Source organism: Setaria viridis, chromosome 8 (genome assembly GCF_005286985.2).
Source record: "Setaria viridis chromosome 8, Setaria_viridis_v4.0, whole genome shotgun sequence".
Lineage (NCBI taxonomy): Eukaryota > Viridiplantae > Streptophyta > Magnoliopsida > Poales > Poaceae > Setaria > Setaria viridis.
This window is the reverse complement of record NC_048270.2, coordinates 22149689-22172028: the sequence shown is the minus strand read 5'-3', so window position 1 is coordinate 22172028 and position 22340 is coordinate 22149689. Positions and strand designations below refer to the sequence as shown.

The 22340-nt window shown below is 42.1% G+C and overlaps 1 protein-coding gene across 1 annotated transcript; it reads right to left on the bottom strand.

The window, feature by feature from the left end:
* Positions 1-4513: 4513 nt before the first annotated feature.
* Positions 4514-5024, bottom strand: LOC117833978 (pathogenesis-related protein PR-4). Its single transcript, XM_034713571.2, has 2 exons — positions 4752-5024; positions 4514-4684 (listed from the first exon to the last, which is right to left on the bottom strand). The coding sequence occupies exons 1-2, from the start codon at positions 5022-5024 to the stop codon at positions 4514-4516; spliced, it is 444 nt and encodes a 147-aa protein (XP_034569462.1).
* Between the last annotated feature and the right edge of the window lie 17316 nt (positions 5025-22340).

Below are 22340 nucleotides of genomic sequence, written 5' to 3'. Positions count from 1 at the left end.
GAAGGGCAGAAGCACTAATCCGTACGCCCTCCCAGAGACAGAAAAGAATATGCTGTGGGAAGAAGTGAAGAGACATTTCACATTCCCCGAAGGATATAGTGAGAAGGATGTCAAAGCGTGGACGCTTAAGAAGATGGCTACACAATTCCAGACATTCAAGAAGATGCTGGATACCCACTACATTAAGAAGGGCCGAACTCCAGACTTCAACGCGTGGCCAAAGTTGAGGGACCACTGGGATGCATTTGTTGAATATAAGAGGAGTGAAGACGGTGTGAAAAAGATCACGACCAACACAACAAATGCTAGTCAGAAGGGCTACCACCATCATCTGGGGCGAGGTGGGTATGGCTCAGCAATTCCCAAGTGGAGGAAGATGGAACAAGATCTGATCGAACGGGGAATCGTACCTGCAACTATTGAATGGCCCGAACGATCAAAAAATTGGTACTATGCTCATGGAGGCTCCCTAAGCCAAGAGGATGGGACGTTGATTTTTAATGACACAATACGTGAGAAGGCCGAACATCTTGTGAAGAACATTGAAGATTCTAAGGCTGGGAGGTTGAAGGTGGACCGAGAAAATGATGAGCTCACATTGGCCCTCGGTAATCCGGAGCACCCAGGACGTTGCCGAGCGTTCGGGGTGGTTCCATGCAAGTTTGCTTTCCGAGGCGACAGTGCCTCGTACAGAAGCCGGAAGTGAAGAAAAGAACAGATCGAGGAGAGCTGGCGGCAGATGCTAGAATCTAAAGTGCAGGCACAAGAACAAAGAATGATGGATGAAATCAATCGGTGGATGGCCCACGCAGTTGCGGAGTTGGCCCAATCTGGAGCATTGCCGATTCCTAACACCGCCAGCCCTTCTCAACGCCTCTTGAGCAGTTGTGCTTCTACAGGGGTCCCCGATGCGCAGACGCCCAGGTTACCCATGGAGGAGCAACGGTTCCCCGTGGATGCCATCACACAACGGACCTCATGTGAGCTGCATGCACCGGTCGGCAACCTCACTATTAAGGTATACTTATACATAATATTTATGCAATCTTGTCAATTGATCCAGGCCTCGAGATCGGAGTTCAACTTGTTTACTTCTGCTATATGTACAGGTAGCGTACGGGAGTGCGTTAGCAACCCTGGCGGGACAGAGCAGTCATGGCATGGAAATTCCACCAGGCTACGCCAGCGTCTGCGTAGAGCAAATAGTTGATAGCCAGTATGAAGGTCTAGAGCTTGACCTCCCGGGAGGCGACGGGGAAAAGACATTGGCAGATGCGCTTCATGGGATCATTCTATGGCAAAAACGCTACATCATTATTCCCGACACGGAGCCATCTCCTCAGAGCTCAATACCGCTCCCCGTAGATCCCCAGCAGCGACCTTCTCCTCATACCTCGAGACCGTCATCTCCTGCTCCAGGACCGTCCCTTCCATCTATATCAAGGTCTCCATCTCCACCACATCCTGGTGCTGGGAGCGACGACGACAATAACAACACCCCTCCCCGATCACCGTCGCCGGCACCAAGAGTGGCCCCCTTGAAGGAACCTGCACCACCACTAAAGAAGTCACGAGCACCGCCTCCCAAGCAAAGACAGAGAAAGAAGAAAACAAAGGAGCCTGAAGTGACTCGTAAGGAACGCTGGGAGGCAATGTCTCATGCGGAACAGTGGGCAGAAATCCAACGAGAGGCCAGTGAGTGGTTCAAGAAACAAGCCGAAGAAAAAAAAGCAAGGGAGATGGAGCCACCGCCAGTAAGTCGGCGAGATTTAAACTTTTTTATCAGGATGGAAGAAGGAGCCAAGAAAAGGATACCACTCTTGTCAAACTATGAACGGGCTTTAGTAAAGGCTGATGAAAAGGATAAAAGGAAAGGAAAGTCATCTTCCAGCGGTCCTGTCCCCGACCTCAGCCATTTATCAAAAAAAGATGCTCAACGGGTAAAAGCAATGCCCTTGGATCAACAAGCAAATGTATTGAAGTTCATGGAAGAAATAGGTCTGGGACTTGATGAATGCATAGGGCAAGTTGAGACGCCAACTGCACCGCCCCCTGAGCCGAGATGGCCTTATGAGCTAGGCAAACCTCTAGTAAAGCCTTCATTGGTACGGAAGCTATCAACAAAGATGTACGCATTCCATCAATGGTACATGATGGCATCCGCCGACTCGAGGGAGATGATCGGTCTGAAGGTAAAACCGATAGATTTTCACGGTGAAGGGGAGAAAGTGTTGTGGCTAGACTTCAAGGATATATACGAAGTGTACCATCATGATGCCCTGGACGTCTCTCTGATCAGCGCTTGGGTTCTGTAAGTGTCCGTTTATCTCTACATGTAAATTTTGGCGTGCGTCACCGTACTAACTTCGTCTTCCATTTCATGTAGGATGCTAATTCAGACATGCCGCCGAGAGGCGTACCTACATGTAGGCTTCATGGATCCATCTGTAGTTAACCAACAACAGATACAATTAGCGCCGAAAAAAACCTTTGCGGAAGTATACAATTTCCTAGACAAACAAACATTCAAGGATTTCATACTACTTCCATACAACTTCAAGTAAGTGTGTGTATACCGTCTACTTTCGATGTCTTTTTCCTTATCTCTACATGTTAGTTAGCTCTAATATGCATGAACATTTTACGCATGCAGCTTCCACTGGATCCTTATTATAATTGAGCCTGAAAGAAGCCACGTCACTGTCTTCGATTCGTTAAGGAAAGATCCGGTGGAGTACCAAGAAGTGCAAGACATGCTAGGCTTGTAATAATTCTGGACCTTTATCTCTATGCAAAAGTTTATTTCCTAAATTTTATCCCTGTTATACTATATCATTCATTATTCTAATCCGCAGCGCATGGAAACAATTCATAAGGACACACAAAGGTCCATTCAAAGAAAAACTTACATGGAACACAGACTTCCCGGTACGTATGAAGTCTGCACATTTATTACATTGTATAACACGAATATTTCATAACTTATTTTTTTCCGCACTGAAGTGCTTAAGACAGGAACCCAGGAATAATCTATGTGGCTACTACATCTGTGAGCACATGCACAATTTTATGGGACCCAAGGGACCGAAGATGACGCCGCACAACTTTAAAGTACGTAAAATAAAACTATTACTAGTTAATTATTTTCTAGCTCCTTATATGTATTTGTTCATGTAACATTCATAAATTTCCAAATTATAGATGTTAAATATTCAACCAGGACTCTTGAAGGAAGAAAGAGTAGCGGCAATATGTGAAGGTCTCATTGGATTCATAATGGACGAGGTGGTAAATCCAAAAGGAGCATTTTATTACGATGGACGACAATTAGACACTCCGATCAGCAACACCACGACGGGAAGATTGTAAACAGATACTTTGATTTATTTGTATATATAATACGCGCTAATTATGATCGATTTGTACTAAGCTAGTTGAATTGTGTATATGAATTGTGTATAAGGATTGTGTATATATATAGTAATTGTATAATTACAAATCCCATTCGTTTAGATACTAGTTGATTTCGTTCTAAAAAAATCTCAACTACTAAAGGTTAACAAATTAAAAGGGCCGCGATACTACGTATACGTGATGTATGCATGAAAAATTCAGGCGCCACGGCAGTGCCATGCAGGCGCCATTTAGTCCCGGTTGGAATCCAGCCGGGACTAGGCCTATCCCACGCCTGGCGTGGCAGGCCCTTTAGTCCCGGTTGGTGTCACCAACCGGGACTAAAGGGGGACTTTTACTCCCGGTTAAAAGACCCGGGACTAAAGACCCCCCCTTTTGTCCCGGTTGGTTTATCCCAGATGGATTTTCGAGAGATATGCACCCTACCAACCTGGACTAAAGGCCAATTCTCTACCAGTGACCGGTACTAAAGGTTACCCATTACTAATTTGCCTGAGGACCTTTAGTACCGGGTGGAGCCTCCACCCAGTACTAATGGGTGACCTTTAGTCGCTAGACCTGATACTAATGCTCACATTAGTTCCGGGTCAAAAACCAACCGGTACAAAGCCTCGGGACGAATGCCGAGTTTTCCAGTAGGGAGTCCTTACTTCAAGAAGCTTTCTTTTGTGTGTATTTCGGCTGGTGTTGAACCAGACTTGGATCCCCTAGCTAGTAGATCTTAAAAGGATGATTATGGTTTTTTTTTCTTGAGTCAACCTAACATGCTCTGGTGAACTCATAAATCTTAAACCTAAAGAATGCCATTATGCTTAAGAATGGAAAATCTACAATCTGTCCATTTGGTGTTGTTTGATGAAACAAAAAACACGGCGTGGCTGCGCCCAAAACATGGTTCACTTCCATGTAACTTCTATTGTTACACTTGATCAAAATTTGACGTTCTCTTGCATTCCATGTACCTTTATTATTACAATGGTTTGTTTCTCAAGAGATTTATTCAGAAGGTTGATAACATGCGCATTATACATGCATCTGTTTATGCACATGCGCATTATACATGCATCTGTTTATGCCAGCCGAGAATATATGTTGTTTTTTAGTCGTGGCAATCGACGAATTCGTAGTCGACAGAAAGGTGTCCATTGAACATGCCACCTCCATCGGTGTCAAGTTGGCGGAACACGGAGATGTCCAGGTCCAGCCCACCGTTGTCGCACTGGTCCACCACCCTCGCCACCGTTTTCGCCCCTGTCGCCATGTTAGTCACCTGTTCAACAAAACTCTTGTTACGCTCTCCGTGCGTGTGAGAGACAGAATGCATGCAAATCATATACCAGGAGGCAGCGGCCACAGGAGGGTTGGCCATGTGCACCGGCAGGGCCACAGAACGCCGTCCACCCATAATGCTTCCGCCAGGCCAACGGCATGTCAGCGTTCCACGTTGCACAGAATGTGCTAGCCGTTCGCATGTCCCAGTTGATGCGCTCCGGGTTGTACAGGTTGTACGTCGCTAAGACGCCGTGTGCCTCCTGCGCATTTGCCCCATCAATGGAAGCCAAAAAGACCGACGCCATGAGGATGAGGAGTGACACCCTTGAGACCGCCATTGCTCGCTCTCTTGTTACTCTGACACTAGCTAGAGTGTATATCTAATTTTCTCAGTAGATGTGTGCTTCCATGAGTCGTATATGGCCATATTTATAGATGTTGATGGTTACACACAGGCTTGAAGTGGAAACAAAAATGCAATGATTAAGTTAGTGCCTAGTGACCTTATTTAAGATGTGATGTGTTGCGAATCTGACTTGTTATCATCGCTATGACATGGTAAGTTGTTCATGCGTTAAGAACAATATATGGTTACAGAAACTATGCAGTTAACATAGAGTAAACTCTATGAGTTTGATGGTTCGGTCCAAGATACAATAAGATATCCCTACTAACATAAAAAGATACATCACTGTCCCCTTCCTAATGATATCCCTAGTTTTGCGCTCAGACCTTCATGAGAGCATATTAGGTATACACATGGTATATGCTGCAGCTACTATATCAGCAATTACTTGGACGTACTTGCTGGCATGAAAGATGTCTGCTCCAGCTCGTTGTTATATCGGATTATATATTGTTTCACAGTGATTTCGCATGTCATATTCGTATCAGGCTTAGCAATTAACTTAATTAAATATACGCTAGTGATCTTTGGAATTACCACACTAACTTTTCTATTTGTACAATTGTACCGGGATGTTAAATCTACGGATAACAACCTTGTGATTGTAAGCGTGCATGTGGCATGTAGCAAAGCTGTTATACATCCAATGATTTGGCCACATTTGAACCACACATGCTGGACTTCTATTAAACATTTAAACTGCAGAAATTTATGTCATGCAAATGGATGACAACCACTGGCCAGCCATAAATCAAGACAGGATATAGTGCTATCAGCTTACTCCAAGAACAAAGCAAAACCTCGATTGTTGTCCTGAAGGATCTCAGATTGTATCTTTATGCTGAATGAGACGAAACAAAGATAGTATGTGGATAAAAAATGCAGCAGCTGAAAGTAATATCAAATAGACTCTCCTTGTTATTAAATTCTATATGAAACGAGCAAAGGTCAAAAAACATCATGTATTCTCTATAATTTATTCATCAACCACATCGACTTCATCCAGGGATTTATTTTTAACAGACACTCCATCCATCCAACTTTGATCAACATTTTCGCAAAAGAAATTTTGAGCCGACGTGGTCTCAGATAGGGCATGCATGTCCATTCGGATCACACTATGGAACCAATGCGTCGCTCTTCTCCTAATCTATTCAATAAAATCGTGGGCCGCCCACCCCACCACCACGAGTGCTGTCACGGCGAAAAAAAAAACGGTGATGACTAAATTGATTGATGGAGAGGGTATGTTTTATGTGTCTTAAGTGCCAAGATTAGAGAAACTCTAGCAAACCCTCTATATTACTCTCCCTATTTTGAGGAGGTCTCCAAATTCCCTCCCCTACCTTCCTAGAGGTATCCACGCGGGCTATTGCTAGAGTTGAAGGCATTTTTGTGACCCTTAAGGGAACCTCATTTGACCTTTAGTAGTGTTGATTTAAGGGCTATTGATGGAGTTGCTCTATACATCCTTAGATGGGTACTACTACAAAAACAAATTCCAGGGGCGGTTGAAACAACATTTACAGGGTGGCCACGCCACCCACTCCTAGCTTTCGCAGCTACAAATAGCTGTTTGCAGGAGCAAGTACCAGGCCCGCCCCTGTAAAGCTATTTCCAGGGCCTCACCTGGGCCGCGACGGCCGTCCCCGCCATGGTCGTGGAGCCGCCCGCAATGGCTGGCCTCGACACTAGGCTCAGGGCCGCACGCGGTGGCTGGCCTCGCCTATGCCGCGCCAGCCATTCCCACCGTGGAGGTGGAGCCGCCTGCGCCGGCCGGCCTTGCCTGGGCCGGGCCGTCTGTCACTGCCTAGAGCCGGCTGGTCACCCGCGCTGCTGGTGGCCGCGCTGGCACCTTCCACCGCCGGAGCGGAGGTGGCCACCGCGCTTGCCCCCCCGCTGCCGGGGTTGGGCCGAGGTGGTCGCGCTGGCCACCTCCGCCGCCAAGGCTGGGGTTGGAGTGGCTGCCGCGCCTACCGCCTCCTCCACTAGGGTCGACCGCCTCTGCCAGAACAGTGGGCTACAAAGCCCTTTAGTACCGGGTGATAAAAATACCCAGTACTAAAGGGGGCAGTTTCGTTACCAGGTGCTAGCTGGACCTAGTACTAAAGGGTAGGCCTTTAGTACCGATCATATAACCCCATCGTCTTCCTTGCCCCCAAACACTTAATCGTCTGCGTCATCAGCCCTGATCCGCCACCGCTGCCACGCTCTCCGATCCTCGGCCCAACGACACCGGCAGCTGCGCTCCTCCTCTCCCCGCCAACCGCATCCTCCCCAGAGGCCGCAACGACACTGCCCCTCCGCACGCCGGCCCTTCTCCCTGACGACGTACGCCACTGCGCCCCTCCAGCGGCCCTCCTCTGAACCCTACGACGCCGCCCCTCCGTTGGCCTTCAACCCCGTGATGCCGCCATGCCCCATACTCCACTCCACGGGTGCTTCTCTCTCCTCAGTGTCCGCGACGATGCTGCCCCTCTGGCGGCCCTCCTTGGCCTGACAATGCCAACCCCTCCGCCGACCCTCCCCTTCCTGACAACGCGGCCCCTCCGCCGGCCCTCTTCCCCAACACCGCTGCCTCTCCGCCGGCCCTCCTCCCCATGACGCTACCGCGCCCCGACCCGCTCCGACGCATTCCTCCTTCCCCGACCCGGCGCCGTCCGCTCCCCCAGCACCACCCTGTCCGCCCCCAGCGCCGTCTCTACCACGCAGCCGCCGGCGCCGTCCACTCCCTACTGTAAACTGCCTACTGCTTAGTATAATTCTTTTATTATGCCACAAATTAAGCTAGAGTGTAGTTTAATAAATTATAGAAATGTGGATAAAATTGTTGAATTAGCTAGAAATTAAAGAAAAATTGTTGGAAAAGCCTATTAATTGTAATTTGATCTATGTACAACATTGATTAGTCATTTATTATAACAAATTGTATAAGTATTAGTCATTTTTTATTGTCATTTATTGTCATTTTTTTAGTCATTTATTTTTAAAAAATGTATAAGTTTTAGCCATTCTTCTTTGTAGTGAATTATTGTTACAAAATGTATAAATATTAGTCATTAATTCTATAGTCAATTATTGTTACAAAATGTATAAGTTTTATTTAGTCATTCTTTTTTTGTTATCATTTACTAGCAATTCACAGTAAATATTGTTGTACTTATTTATTGCAACAAAATGTATAAGTGTTTTATTTTTTTAGTCATTTATTGTTTGAAAATTATATAAGTTCTAGTCATTCTTAGAATAATTCTTTTTATTTTATATTAGTTACCATGGCATGATCAGAGGACGAGCAGGCCCGATTGGATGAGGAATACCTAATGGACTTGATTGCTCAAGGTCGCACGATTGATCTGCCAAACGAAGAGGTCCATCACAGCTAGACTGACATCTACCTCAACATATCTGGTGATAGAAATGAGGAGCAACCAATTGCCAAGGGAGGCAATGATCGAGGTATAGCAATTATAATACGTAAACATGATTTGAATTCTCTACTTATCAAGATTATTGGGATTTAATAGTTCTTTCATTTTTCAGCCCTTTGGATCGAGTAGGCCTAAACGGAAACGAGGCCCGAAGAAGAAGTTAGAGGGCCGTATCATCATCACAGAAATTAATGAAGAGGGTGAACCAACTACTCCACACAATGCTAAGATCAAATTGGTAAATCAAATTGGATTTCTTGTTAGGGATAACATCCCAATAAGCTTTCAAAATTGGAAAAGCCCTGAAATTGATGAGAGCGTGGTCCCCACAAGCACGGTCCCTGAGCAAGAGAAGAAAATGATATGGGAGGAGATAAAAGAAAACTTCATGTTCGAAGGTGTAGATGGAGAAAAAGTGAAAGATTAGGGCTTTCAAAAGGGTGTAATTGCTTTTTAGACGTACAAGAAAAACCTGATTAAAGACTACATAAAGAAGGCCCTTATACCAGATTTCACGAAGCACCCGAAGTTAATAGGTGACTGGGATTCATTTGTGCAGTTTGAGCAGTCGCAAAAGAGCACTAAGGCAAGTAAAACCAACACCGACAATGCTCGTTAGAAGAAATACTTTCATCCTTTTGGGCCAGGAGGTTACAAGAAGAGGATCATCAAATGGCAGAGGATGTAAGACGACATAATTGCTAAGGGAATAGTACCGGCGACTCTCGAATGGTCGGAGCAAGCAAATCATTGATATTATGCTCATGGTGGCACGCTCAATCCTGAAGATGGATCATTTGTGTTCGGCCAAGAATTAAGAGAAGCGGCTACGAGGCTTGTTGAGTTAATAAAGGCTACAACTGAAGGATCTTTCGTGCCTGATTGAGAGAAGGATGAGCTGACTATGGCACAAGGTAATCTAGAACACCTTGGATGTTGCCGAGGCAAAGGAGTAATTCCACGAAAGTTTGCCTTTCGTGAGCACATTGATTCCTACAGAATTCGCCAAAGAAGTAAGGCCGAACATGCATGACAGCTGCGAGAGTTGCAAGAACATGTAGCATTGACACAGGCAAGAACGGAGGAAGCAATCAACCCGCGTGTGGATATAGCTCTTAGCAAACAAGCCAGTGAACAAGCATCTACATCATTAGGGGCTAATGTTGACATAAGCCCCTCTTAGCGTCACTTCCATGGAAGCCCCAGCTGGATTCTATGGTTCAAGTGCTACATAAGGATTTCGCACTGAATCCCCTGACCTTGGAATCATCTCCTCAAGGCTCATGGGCAAGATCACCTACACCATCTACCAGGGAAACCTCTCCACTAGCTGATAGCGATCCTAGCATGAGTCCACCAGCTGATAGGGATCCTAGCATGAGTCCACGCTCTCCATCAGCTGATAGGGATCCTAGCATAAGTCCACCTCCCCCTATTATGAGCAAGGCTACACGGCGAAAGACGCCTTTAGTTCCGCCTACTGCGCCTACAAAGAAGAAGAAGAAGAAGCGGAAGGGAAGCAACCAGAGCCTAAGAAACCTAATGATATGACTGATGCAGAACTCGATGCAGTAGTGGATGCTTAGGTTAAATCTCACATCACACCAAAGCCTCCTATTAAGAAAGATCCACCACTTGATAAGGTTAAATTTCGGGCTTTCATTAGAGGTATGGAGTTGGAGAAAAAGAAAAAGCCAGAGAAACCACTGCTATTTGACTATGACCGTACAATTACAAAGGCTTTTTAGAAGAAGAAAAAAAGTGGGTCAAGTATTCCACAGCTGGGAACTCAATCCAACCAATCGATTGCCCTGCTCCAGGTGCTTTCGGAGTTTGATAAGAACCGGCTTCTATTCTCCAAAGATACAAATCTCACCGCAGCTCAACATCGAGGGGAGGATCACATCCCAAAGCACCTTGGGGCTGGTAAATAGAAATTTCAGTTAGGGAAAGAGCTTTTGTAGCCGCAGTTGGTGGACCATCTTCCAATGAAGATGTACAAATTGCACCAATGCTACATGGAGGCTTCAGCCACCAGTTTACTCATGCTAAAAGTTCAGATTGGAGATCAGTATTATTTCCTTGGTGATGCCATTATAAATGTGCCGCTCGAGGAAATTTATTTCCTTTACAATCAAGACGCACTTGACAAATCACTCATCAGTTCCTGGGTTCTGTAAGTGTTTACTTTGCTCTAACTTCAAAATCCCCGCTTTAGTCATTGTGCGATGTCTTATCTTCTATTCTATTTTGTATCATGCAGGATGGAGATTCAAGCTTGTCGGAGGACAGGATTGTATAACGTCGGTTTCATGGACCCGGATGTTATAAACGAGGCAAATGTAATTGATAAATAAAATTGGACCTTGAAGAATATATATAATTTCTTGGACAAGCAACATTACAAGAAGTACATACTTCTGTCGTACAACTTCAAGTGAGCGTGTTTCCCATCTCTTTTATTTTTCGAACTAGTAGTTAAAAATAAGACTAAATAGCTTTTAACTATACATATATGTACAACTTCCACTGGATGCTTCTTGTTATCGTGGTTGATTGAGGCATGGTCCATATCTTAGACTCTCTAAGGAGACCACGAAATCAATACACCGACCTCATAGAAATGCTTAACAGAGCATGGGCTCGTTTCCGTCAACATCACTCAGGTGAATTCAAGGAGCAACTTCATATCCACTTTGAATTCCTAGTATGTATTGAATTTGCACATCTCATGTCACTTCCTTGAACACAACAAATATTTTATAACTTCTTTTGCCATATGTTTAGTGTTTGAGACAGAACCCGGGGAATAATTTATGCGGATACTACGTATGTGAGTTCATCCATGGCTTTGTAGGTCCCAAGCGTATAACTGACCATGAATTCAGAGTATGTATACAAATTTCTTAACAATAAATTAGTTCTAATTGTGTAGATCTATTGATGTAATATAATAACCTTTGCTAAATATATAGATTGTACACATGAAGGAAGAACTCCTTGAGATGGAAATAATCAGGGCAATTCAAGAACAACTTAGTGGATTTCTTCTGGATGAGGTAGTAAATCTAGATGGAGAATTTGATAATGATGGATCAAATCTGCATCACCATCAAGACTCGGGTTCAGAATAGTTGATCCAAAATGTTGAACTTGGAGAGTTGATGCAATGTAATATTTTTCATATATGTGTATGCACAATATGTCTATGTATGGAAGTAGACAATCAAAGTGGTGCTAACGAGGACGCTGGAGATGAGGTTCAGAATGTGAAGGACTTTGAATTACTTCAGTGATTACATTTAAGCAATGACGGTGATGACGACATTCCTCCTTCGAAGCATGGGGATGATTATATCGACATGCGTGATAGTGATGATGAGACTTATGATCTAGCTAATCTCAATGATGATGATTATTTCTAATACATGTATGATCCATACTAATTGATTTATTATTTGTCATACCATGTTATTTTCTAAGTATGTTTTGTTTATTTTGCATCTATTTTGATGTATTATCTGTGCTAATGGGTTTACTCTTTTTAATAGCAGGTGATTGAACAATGGTGGGCAGTATGAGGAGTTTAGTGTTGCTTTTCTCAAAAGTGATGCGTACAGGGTCTGATGCAGCTGAAGGGTCCGGGAAGAGACCTCGGGGTAGACCCAGAGGTGGAGGCAGGGGTCGAGGGAAGGGTGGAGGTAGGACGAGGCCAGAGTCGCTTGTACCTTCATTGACGTCTAGGTCTGAGGATGTACCTTCCGCTCACTTATCCTCTGAGGAGGAGGAGGCAGGGGTGGAGGAGGAGGCAGGGGGTACCTCTTCCTCTACTTTGTCGCGTGTGTGGTTGCGAGGTCCCTCGACCCTCCCGAGGTGACCAGATACCTCCTGAAAGACGCCCGCTGATTTGACCCAATGGAGATTGGTAAGTTACTTTAGATGTTATCACTAATTTTTCATTTGAGATGTTCAAAATTACAATAGAAACTAATAATTTATCTTAATCACTTGGGCAGGGTTGGAGGAAGGTCGGTGGGGGTGATCACGCATGCCATGTGAACGGTGTCCTTGGTCTTTTGATCAAGGAAAAGTTCCTTGGCATGGTGCAGTTCAGCGGAACTCTCGAGCCGACTTACATGTGGGCCCACTATGCTGCCGCCCCTGACACCCTTGATCGGGATGGAAGGGTATTTGCCAACAAGGTTGAGCGTGTCAAGGCCGAGTTGTGGGTAAGTCTTTCTCGCACTACATTGCTCAATACATCGCATTGATTGGACATTTTTGAAATAATGACTGGATAGATCGTGTCTATATGCTGAATTTCTTTAGATGCGAGCTGGGATACGTGGCCAAGGCAGATGTTGTGGCTGACAAAGCCGCCAAGAAACTCGTCAAGGACATGCACTACAAGGCGCGCGTCCAGGCTGTGATCCAATTCCATGTGGAACACTTTGGAGAGAGGGTCACTAAAAGGGACGCTAGAACCATGAAGCTGACCCAAGAACAATACCTATAGGTAAATATAGAACATTCATACTTATTATTTCAGAGATTCATTACGCTTAATTTCATCTTCTTATATGTTATATACTTGATGACGTAGGTGCCTCCATGGTGGTGCACCCACGATCTACAGTGCTGGGCCCGGATCATGGACAAGTGTGACCTTGTGTGGGAGGAACATCACAACGCTTGCCGGGAGTGGCGTTTGATGATGAGAGGTCCACCGCACCATCAAGGCAACCTCAGCCTCTCATGATACGCGGCTAGATGGGTACGCAAATGCATTTCTTTATTCTAACACTCAATTTTGCATAATTTCTAATCATATTGCTTTTTGTTCGCAGTCAGCGGCAAATGGTGGCGAACCTTGCTCCCAGTTCAAGGCTAATGCTTTGGCCTACAAGGGAAAGGCAATAGCCGGCGTCGCCTACAATCCGAATGACCCGCCATCAGCGTACAACAACGAGACCGTCCACAGTCGCCTCGATGGATACACATCGATGGCAAGGGCGGTCCATGGCGCAGACTACGATCCGAGTGCACATGACCTTGATGGAGAAGTGGTCATGAGGGCAGGAGGAGGCAAGAAGCATGGCCAGTACTGGATTGGTGACAGCGCACTCGATACAGCCTGTAATCCCTCTCTCTCTCAGCTTCGAGCACAGAGCACGAGTTCCAGCGCGGCGATACGCCCTCAGCCAGACTCTACATGGTTCTAGATGGACAAACTCCAGGTTATTTATGTTTTATTCATCGTTCATTGATTTTTACATACTTTTGCATTGCATTGTAACATTGGGATGAAATATTGTAGGCCTAGCTGGAACAAGAAAGGAGACAATGGGAGGAACTAGAGGCATCTATTGAGTAGAGGTTGGAGGCCGAGCAGCAGAGGATGGAGGAAGAGCAGCAGAGGATGGAGGCAGAGTGACTGCAGATGTTTGAAATGATGAGGGGTGTTTAAGCTACAATCGGTCAACCTCCACCACCGATGCCAGTCCCTCTTCCTCAACCTGCTCCAAATACTCCACCCAGCACTGTGAGTCACTTCACAACCTTATCATCACCGTTTCTAGTTTATGCAGAATCAATCTTTTCTCCTTTGTGATTTGCGTATGTTTCTAGTTTCTAATTTCTAGTTTATTTCTAGTTTGTAGTTAACCTTGTCATCACTATTTCGTTCTCAATCACTGTAACTTAGCTACATTTAGTTTCCGCAGAATTAATCACTATTTCTAGTTGCTAGTTTATTTCTAATAGTTGTATGTTTCATTCTCAATCACTGTGAATGATTTATCTCTTCTTTATGCAGAATCAATCAGCAGCATCGAATGAGCCTGGAGAGCGACCGTGGTCACAGTGACTTTGTTTATTTGCATTTATGATGAGCGTGATGACTGTGAACCATGTACTTGTGATTCTGAAGTTTATTTGTATTTGTGATTGTGAAGTTCATTTGCAATTGTGATGTGGTCGATATATCTATATGAGCTGCCTGTGATGCCTATCACTACTAGAAAACCCCCCATGTAGCTACGCTAGACTTAGAGTTTAGACACGCTTTATTTCGTATCTATGTTAATGTAGGCACGCTTTCATAAAGCGTGTTAGAAGCGTCTTCGTACGTATCGTGTCAGACCTTGTAGAGACGAAACCTTTAAGCGTTGCTATAAAAGAAAGAAACATTTTATGAACACGTTAGATGCATATCTAAAAATATTGATACAATTTTGCAGACACATGTATGAAACGTCTCTAGTGGTGTAGTTACGTAGTATAGTAATGCTTCATTTCGTATTAATAAATATAGATACGATATATAGATAAATATACAAAACATGCCTACTAATATAGACGCATTTTATAGCGATGTCTTATTGCGTAGTAATTAGTATAGAGATGATTTAGTAAAGCGTGACAGGTGACGTGGCAGATGATGTGGCATGTGACGTGGCAGATGATATGGCGGGTGACGTGGCGGATGTTGTGGCAGGTGATGTGGCCGGTGACGTGGCCAGTGACGTGGCAGGTGACACGTTTCATAGTAACACTAAATTGCATGTTAACAAATATAGAAACAATATCGTAAATACATTTTTATTATGTGTCTATATATAGACACGTTTATACACGTTTTATAGTAACACCACATTGTGTATTAAGAAATGTAGAGACAATTTATAGATACATCTATTTTCGTGTGTATTAATATATAATGATTTGTTTATTTGCATTTATAAATTCAATATATCATTTTATTTTTGAATAGTTTAATAATGCCTAAATAAATTATCCATGACATTGCATAAGAATACCAGTACATTAATTATTTGCTTCACCAAAAGGAAACTGAGTAATTCATTCAAGAACCAACAAGTACATTAATTAAAGTACTGTCAACAAGACAATTGCCTTGATAAAAAAACACGGACAAAGTGACAATATCATACAATTATTTCTAAATTTTTTCAATAGCAACTAAAACCTACGCTTCACTTCACTGCCCGTTCTTGCCCCTCTCTCCATCGCAGCTTCACTTCTACCTGAAAAAGTTACATCATCAGGTTGTTTAAGATTTGAACTTGTAGCTTTCTTCACCTGGGCACAAGAACACCAGTAGCAATAACACCTACACACCAAAACTCAAGAAATAATAGAGCCATAGTTAGAGATGAGTAGATCAGAAATGAGCTTGCTATCACGCAACACAGATCAAAAGTCCATGAAAAGGACATCCTATATTGGCAATGTTGTAATTCTGCAAAAGACAGCTCAATCTGCTACCATGTAGCAAAATAATAACAAAATAGGAAGTAGTTCACTTTTGGATGTGCTTGGATCCTTTGCTCAAGCTTGCCTAGACAGACTAGCAGGCAAGGCAAAGCAAAGGCAAGGCCAGTCAAATACAAGATGTTTGGTTGCCTTGGGCAGTGAAAAAGCTTGCCCATACAGCACAGCCATGCATATGTGTCAATAGAGCAAATGTGATCCCGCATAAGACACCATGCATATTTTATTACTACTCCACACTGCATGCTTGCCTTGCCAACACAGGAGAGCTGATTTGGCTCTCCTGGCAGGGCAAGCATTTCCTTGCTAGAGGAGGCAAGATTGCCTGGCAAAGAAAGATTTTTCATCAACTACCAAACTCATATCCTTGCCTAGCAAGGCTGGGCAAGATCAGGCAAATGATCCAAATGTACCCTTTGTGCCATGCTACTGTACATGCTCAAAGTTTCATAACAGATCTCATAGTTGATTAAACTAGAATTAACTTCTGCCATGGTACTATACATTCTACCACATTGTCAACACTAATGATTTGCATGTACAGAACACTAAGCATTACTTCAGTTTCAACCAAGGATCCAAGAACAATAGATGTTTGTGTGTGTCATATGACAGCAAGCAAGATTTCCAGGTTAAAATTTGAAAGCAATATTTCCTTGTCTCCATGCTTGCAGCATATAAATTGTACCATGTAAACTCTATTTCTACCACCAGCTAATAGAACCTTGACACAATTTTTTTTGTAATGTCCATAACTTTCATGCATCCCAATGCCTGACGTGTAGGATCAACAATCAGAAATACTCCACGGAACATAGAAACACCACCAATAGTATGAAATTATTGTTAGAACTAAGTTCACAAGCAGAAATGTTTTGGAGACAATGAGTGGTATGGATATCTAACATGTTCACTTTTGTAAGCGCACATTGCATGATGACTGAAAAGATGCCATCATAAGATTTTAGAGCAAATGCTGAATATTGATGGGTATGGGTTCTACAGCCACTATAGGTCTACAGTTTAAGTGAGAGTACCACGCACTATTTTCAGTTCTTCATTTGGAATTTTGGATACTGAGAACATCACATTTTAGAGCTTTGTGTTTTATTTGTGCGCAAAAATCATGCTGCAAATCACACCCCATCCTAGCTATTAAAATGTTGCTTTCCTATAGCTCTAGAGATTGAACTAATCATATTTGTGTTTATATGGTATGGGTTGAACTAATCATGAAAGAAAGCTCCCCTTAACCAGCAGTCTAGCAAAAAAAAATCTCAACACTATACCTTTTCGGCATTTGGTCGAACAGCAGCACAGCTCAACAACGCCTACGCTTCATTGCCCGTTCTTGCCCCTCTCTCCATCGCAGCTTCGCTTCTCCCTTGAAAAGTTACATCACTAGGTTTTTTCAGATTTGTACTTGTAGCTTTCTTCACCTGCAACGGGGCATGGGGTTAGATGAATATCACAATTTGAAGATATTACAAAATTGTAGGTTTAATCTTTGAAAAAAACCTTACATGTGAACGGGGCCATGCAATGACATAGCCAATAGCATCTATTAGTGTACAAATGTCATAAATAGGTCTAGGTATCAGCTCATCTCCTTTATTTCTATTGTCAACATTTTCAAGACCTTCAACATAAACCCCAACATATTCCTTTCCAAGCACGCTTCCTCCAATGTCTCGTTTGGCATCAGTAGTCACTAACTTCGCATTGGCCACAATTCTTCCTTTATTTCTTAGTGAAAGAAGATGGACTGGATAATGGTTCTACCATTTTGCAAAACAAGTGGAATAGAAGCATACCGATTCTGATCGGCACAAACTAGGGGTTTTAACTCTTTGAGTCCTCTAGAATAGGCAGGAATTATATTAGTCAAAATATAGCATCACTAAAGCAAGTTCACTCATTATAAACGATATTACAATGTTAGCTTAGACATACCATGTTTGTCAAAATGGGTTCCTCTGAAAAATTTGTGGCTGCATTACCATTACCTTCATGAATAGAACTCTGAATATGTGCCTCCTGCAGCCACAGCGTAGATAGCAGTATGAGTTTGTAGACAACTAGATATGGCCAAAGTAAATGTATCACAATAGGAATAGGAATGTATCATGCTTTTAGCACTAGCAAGGCACTATCACAGAAATGAAGTAGAACGTATCATGCTTTTAGCGCTAGAACTTGCAGCCTTGCAGCAAATCTATGGCAAACAGTAACACTCAAACATAGATTGATCCATAGCTTTACTATTCCAAGTTAACTCTGCAACCATTATTATATTCCAAACCAATCAAGAAGCTTCAATTGATTGCCAAATAAATTAAAGAAGCTTCAATTGATTGACAAGATCATTGGTTCAGGTCGAAGTTTCCAATGCATGCATGCATAATAGTTCCTGATGAGGTAGAGATTACTAAAGAAAACTCAAAGCACCAAGACTTTCAAGCAAGTTGGAAACATATGATGGTGCCTGAAATGACAGGTACAAACAGAAAGCATGCAAAATTAGAAGAAATTGGCTGTGCTAGTTTGCAGCACTGCAAGCCTACAACTGTGCTACAGCAACAGCCAGCAAACAGCAGCGGCTGCGGCCACACAAACATGTTGGTTTACTGCAGCAATTAAAAACAGCATAATGAGGAGATTTTATACAAACAAGGAAGTAAAGCTTGCAAGTAACATAGATAGCCGCTGGGTTGAACCTACAACTATTTGGTCATGCAGCTGCAGCCGAATCCGCTGCAAATAATCTCAAGCAAACAGGTAAAACCAACCTTGAGTTGCACTCATCAAGTATACATTGAACAGGTAAAATCATCATGCCAATTCGACAACGAGCAAGAAAGTTTCAAGGACTGTTCTGACGTGTTGTCAAAAATCCCTTGAAAATTGGATTCTGTGTGTTAGGAGCATTTAGAAGATGATATAAGAGCACTCAGGTTTTGTTATTAAATTAAAGGCTAGGAGTGACTGACATGAGAGATAAACATAGTAGAAAGCAATCTGAGTATGTTTGGATAAAGCAACTGCAGACCATCAGGTGTACATAGGTGTGGTGTCATGGCATTATATAGTGGACCAGAAAATAAATTGGGTCTTGTTTTTCATTTTCAGTAACTCAGTGTTTTGTGAAAATATAATTCCCCATATCAATGTTCTTGCAGCAATATTATTATTAGCCAATGTGCCTTTAAAATGGTTCATCCTTTGATTACTGAATTTGAATTTCAGGATAGTAATGTATTTTACCATAAAAATGCAGAATCTATTCAAAATTGATAACTATGGTGGATACATTAAGGTACAATCAAGAGCACTCTTGCATAGGGAAAATATGATAATCACTGATATACCAAGATCACATGATAAAAGAAAAAGGCAAAGGCAAAACCAACGGCTCGTACCCAATACTGAATAACAAGGAAACAGATTTCAAATGTACCCAATACCCAATTGCAGCAAATAAATTCTATGCAAACTAATTGTATGCTCTGAACAATAAAAGCATACCTTGGCAACTGTTTGCTCACTAGGTAAAGACGTACGGTCTTGGATGGATGTCTCTTGCTGCAAAGTGTCAACAACCATATTACAGAATACATTAGCAAAAACTTTATTATTATTGTTCTAGCTATGTACATTAGAAGTAAAGTATGTACTCTATTACCTGCACTTCATTTGTGGGACAGTGCACATTACCAAGTGAGTGTGCAGGGCTGTGATCACGATGACTTTCTGGTTCTAGAAGTCCATCCTTGAAAACACAAACAATTCAGAGAGGGATGGCTTACTTCCAGGTGGTAGGCACATATATAGTTCATTGTAATATGAAATGACACAGGTTGAATAGATTCTTACTTCATCATCATGTAGATCTGCTACCATTTCCTTGATGAAATCCTCTTCAGGAAACTTTTTTAACATGAAACCAAGCCAGTGCTTCATGAAACCACCCATGCGTTGCATCTTATTCTCCATTTCATTTACTTTCTCTTCGTATCTTCTTTCTTCCTCAGTTTGAGTAACAAAAGTTAGACCTTGAGATACTCAAACTTCACTCCAGTACTTATCATCATAGTACCCACGTGCTTTTAACTCCTTAGCAACTATCTCATTGAACACCTCATTAAAATCTTGAGTTGAAAGATTACCATTGTTGTTTTGTTGCCTTTTTTCTAATTCCTCATATGACGCATTCTATAGAAATAAAAATAGTGGAACGTCACAGAATGGTAAACAGAATTTCAGATCGAACATAAATAATTAGAATCAGAAAATGTACCATTACTGCATCCACTTTGTGGGTAGTGTATCTGCCATTTTTTTTCTTATGAGCAGCCTCCCATAATTCTAGCCTATGAACCTTCCTTTTCTGGTTATGTTCCTGAGATCTGAATTAGATGATAGTGAATATAATAAATAACTTTGGATGAATATATTTCACCATCTCTTTTTTCAGCCTAGCATGGCTTTTTCTCCCTGATGTGTGTGTATTCTTCTGTTCTTTTGCGATCCTAGAGTTTGTCACACATACTTTCTGCAAAGGTAGAAGAGTGATGAAGAGCTGTTACACTTGTTGCTTTCAAACTGCATATAAATGTTAAGTAAAAGGATGTCACCTTATGTTGTTCTCGGCACCAAAATCCAACTAGAGCTTTCCATTGAAGTTCATTCACTTTGTTTGGTTTCCCGTTTATGATTTCATATAGAGATCTCTCTTCACGATTGAAATATTGTTTCTTCAACTTGGATTTTAGGATCGCCACCTATTGTTAACAGTCCGTAGCACCCAATCCCTTGTAAGATTCAGCGTTTGGCGGTGGAACTGAAAGTGTTCCTATAAAAAGTAGAGGTAAATGTTACTGGATGGATGAAAATTGAGGTACTTGTTTGAACTAGTAAGATTAATTTTACCTCCACATCCTTGATTATTTGTTGCTTGTGAGTATTGAATAGAGCATTGTCCCATCTTTCAATGTGTAAAGGAGCTAATGATGGTTTTTCTGCTGTTTGTCCAAGGTACTGACCAAGAATGGAGGCTGACCTTTCATTTGGGACACCATTTTCATCAGTACCTACAATTACCTTTCCTCCATCTAAATCCTCTATATTTGAAACTCTAAAATCCCTTAAAACTTGTCTCACCTCTCCATTTGGCCCTACATATATGAAACAGATTGATTTTACACTGCATTTGGATATGCAAGGAAAAAACATGAAACTTACATATTATCTTAATGGGGTTTGTGGATGGTGGCACGGTAGGCGAGCTAATAATCCATCAACATCAGGAGGACCCTGTAAGTCATCATCATTCTCATTTTCTACTAGGTTGTCATGCCCATTTTCATTGCCTGATAAGTTGTCCTGCCCATTCTCAATAGGTTCTGCATCCTCTTCTTCTTGAAGGTTCAAGTTCCTTAACCTTCGAAGTGGTCTTACCATGATTTCATCTGCATATACATGGGGTACCAAGATCAGGACTTATAGTTTACTGCATTATGTCTCAGAAGGCAAAAGGCAGCAGCACAATTTTAGTACAGTAGAACACATCTTCGAAAAGAAAAACTTAAAGTGCAACATTCTGCCCATTTCAGCTGATTCAAATAAAAATTCATATCTCTAAAACTACTTGTCCTATTGCTCTTAAAATTTTATAGTAGGTATGCAATTTCATAAACAACACAATTGTAGGGAAACTTCAGATCAGATTCCAAAGCAAGATGACTAAAAAATCTAAATTACTACTGAATATCCAGAATTGAATTTTAGCAAGCTGAGCAATAGTATTTTGGGCATATCTCCTAAACTACATAATGTAATCAAAGAAGGCTAATTACATAATGAAAATTTTTACTTGCTCCCGTGGATGACTAATTACATAATGTCCAGAATTGAATTTCAGCAAGCTGAGGAATAGTATTGCTTGCAGTTTTTTACAAGTTCCATCAGCATGCTAAATATGACAGAACATAAGCAAGAAGTAATCCTAAATGTCAAGATTTTAATCCTATTATTGACACAACAATGCTTCCTAGAGTACACACCCACTATGCTCAGTCTATTAATAGCCCCAATGTTATTAGAATGATGGGATCAGTCTTGCAGATCTAAGATGCAACATTGGAGACACGAAAAAAATTGATTAGAGAAGTTGTGTAACACCACCTGGCAGTCCTACTGAAGACTTAAAAACCAAATGATTATAGAAGAGTCCTAATTCAAGTATGCAGCGTAATTTGAGCATCATGCAATGAACTTATTTACATTAAGGATGGCATACTACCATATCAACTTTAAAATAACTGAATACAAAAAAATTCAGTATATTGCCACACTGCCAATAATATGCATGCATTGAACTGGAGTTCCATCTTTATGCAAGACAAAATGTGTGCAGAGTAATTTGAGCATCATGCCTGAATTACTAACATGAGCATGAGAATGTCACATGGCTTAAAAAAAAAGAGCACAAAACAATGTCACATGGCTAAAGCAATAAAAGTCCC

What these genes read in the sequence shown, in the direction of transcription:
- LOC117833978 (XM_034713571.2), bottom strand. Translation starts at nt 5,024, where the DNA reads ATGGCGGTCTCAAGGGTGTCACTCCTCATCCTCATGGCGTCGGTCTTT. An exon ending in CCTGTGGCCGCTGCCTCCTG is followed by an intron (nt 4,685 to 4,751) that starts GTATATGATTTG and finishes TTTGTTGAACAG; the next exon opens with GTGACTAACATGGCGACAGG.